The following is a 1,136-nucleotide window of genomic DNA, read 5'->3' as shown; positions in this document are numbered from 1 at the left end:
GGAGATGTTTCCAAGTATGTATTTATTTAGTTGAGAATGTCAGGAAGAGTAATGACGGGTTCGGGGATGACCACAGGGGCAACGATAACGGGTTCGGGAGCCACAGGTTTCTCTTCGACGATCACGGGGGTGGGCTCGATCTCGGGCTTCTCTACGACGATCACGGGGGTGGGCTCGACCTCGGGCTTCTCTTCGACGAGCACGGGGGTGGGCGCGACCTCGGGCATACCTTCGACAACGACGGGATTGCCAGAACCAGGCTTGACATTGATGATGATTTGAACAAGAGGGGAGTTGTTGATTTCAGGAATCACGGGAGCGGGTACGACCTCTTCAACGATAGCAGGTCCGACTGAGATGGATTCGTAGTCACCCTCAACGATGGCAGGTCCGACATCGATAGGTTCGGGCTTAGTTAGACCGAGAACTTCGTTCAACATTTGTTCTAAAAGAGCGGCGGTGGCAGGGTCTGTGCTGGGGTGGTTGATTGCATCCATAATCTGTTGGATTTCAGCTGCTTCATCATTGACCACGATGGGGCTGATGACGTTGGCGGTGGCCGCAGCGACGCACAGAGCAAATACAACGAAGAATTTCATATTGATCTGAAATTAAAAATGAACTTTAATTCTGCAACTCTATTCACGCGCTCGTAAACACGAAGGGAGATTTATGATTATAATATAATGTAATAGTAAAGAAACTGGAAACTAGAACGTTCACTTACTTGTTAGTTTCGAATAAAACTTATCATTAGTAAATCGTGTTACTGTTTTTATATTAATATTTATCTTTCTATTGTTTTAATCTTTAAGATAAAGGCAGTCTTATCCTCTTATTTAGAAACTATTACTAATTTCCTTGTCGCAATACTCATATTAAGTAGTATATCTCAGATAACGTAGCTACCAAAAAAAAAAGGAAATAATATGACAAATTTAATCCAACAGTTTTGGAGGAGTAACAAACGTGTGTATGTAAAATTCTTATTTCACCCGGAGGAAGTCGGGACTGCAGTGAATATGTATTAATTTAACCAATGAAATATATTAATTAAAAACAGTCACATACTGTAATCATAACAGAAAACTATCAAAGGTTTCAAATAAACTTCAGCGGCAATCAAGTACCACTAT

General features: G+C 41.7%; 1 protein-coding gene across 1 annotated transcript; it reads right to left on the bottom strand.

Moving 5' to 3' along the window:
- On the bottom strand, positions 1-754 carry LOC125070262 (36.4 kDa proline-rich protein-like). Its single transcript, XM_047680054.1, has 2 exons — positions 728-754; positions 1-605 (listed from the first exon to the last, which is right to left on the bottom strand). The coding sequence occupies exon 2, from the start codon at positions 597-599 to the stop codon at positions 27-29; it is 573 nt and encodes a 190-aa protein (XP_047536010.1). The 5' UTR covers positions 600-605; positions 728-754; the 3' UTR covers positions 1-26.
- Positions 755-1,136: the final 382 nt, after the last annotated feature.

The sequence above is a fragment of the Vanessa atalanta genome, chromosome 17, assembly GCF_905147765.1.
Source record: "Vanessa atalanta chromosome 17, ilVanAtal1.2, whole genome shotgun sequence".
NCBI classification, from domain to species: domain Eukaryota; kingdom Metazoa; phylum Arthropoda; class Insecta; order Lepidoptera; family Nymphalidae; genus Vanessa; species Vanessa atalanta.
This window is presented reverse-complemented; position numbering and strand designations above follow the sequence as displayed.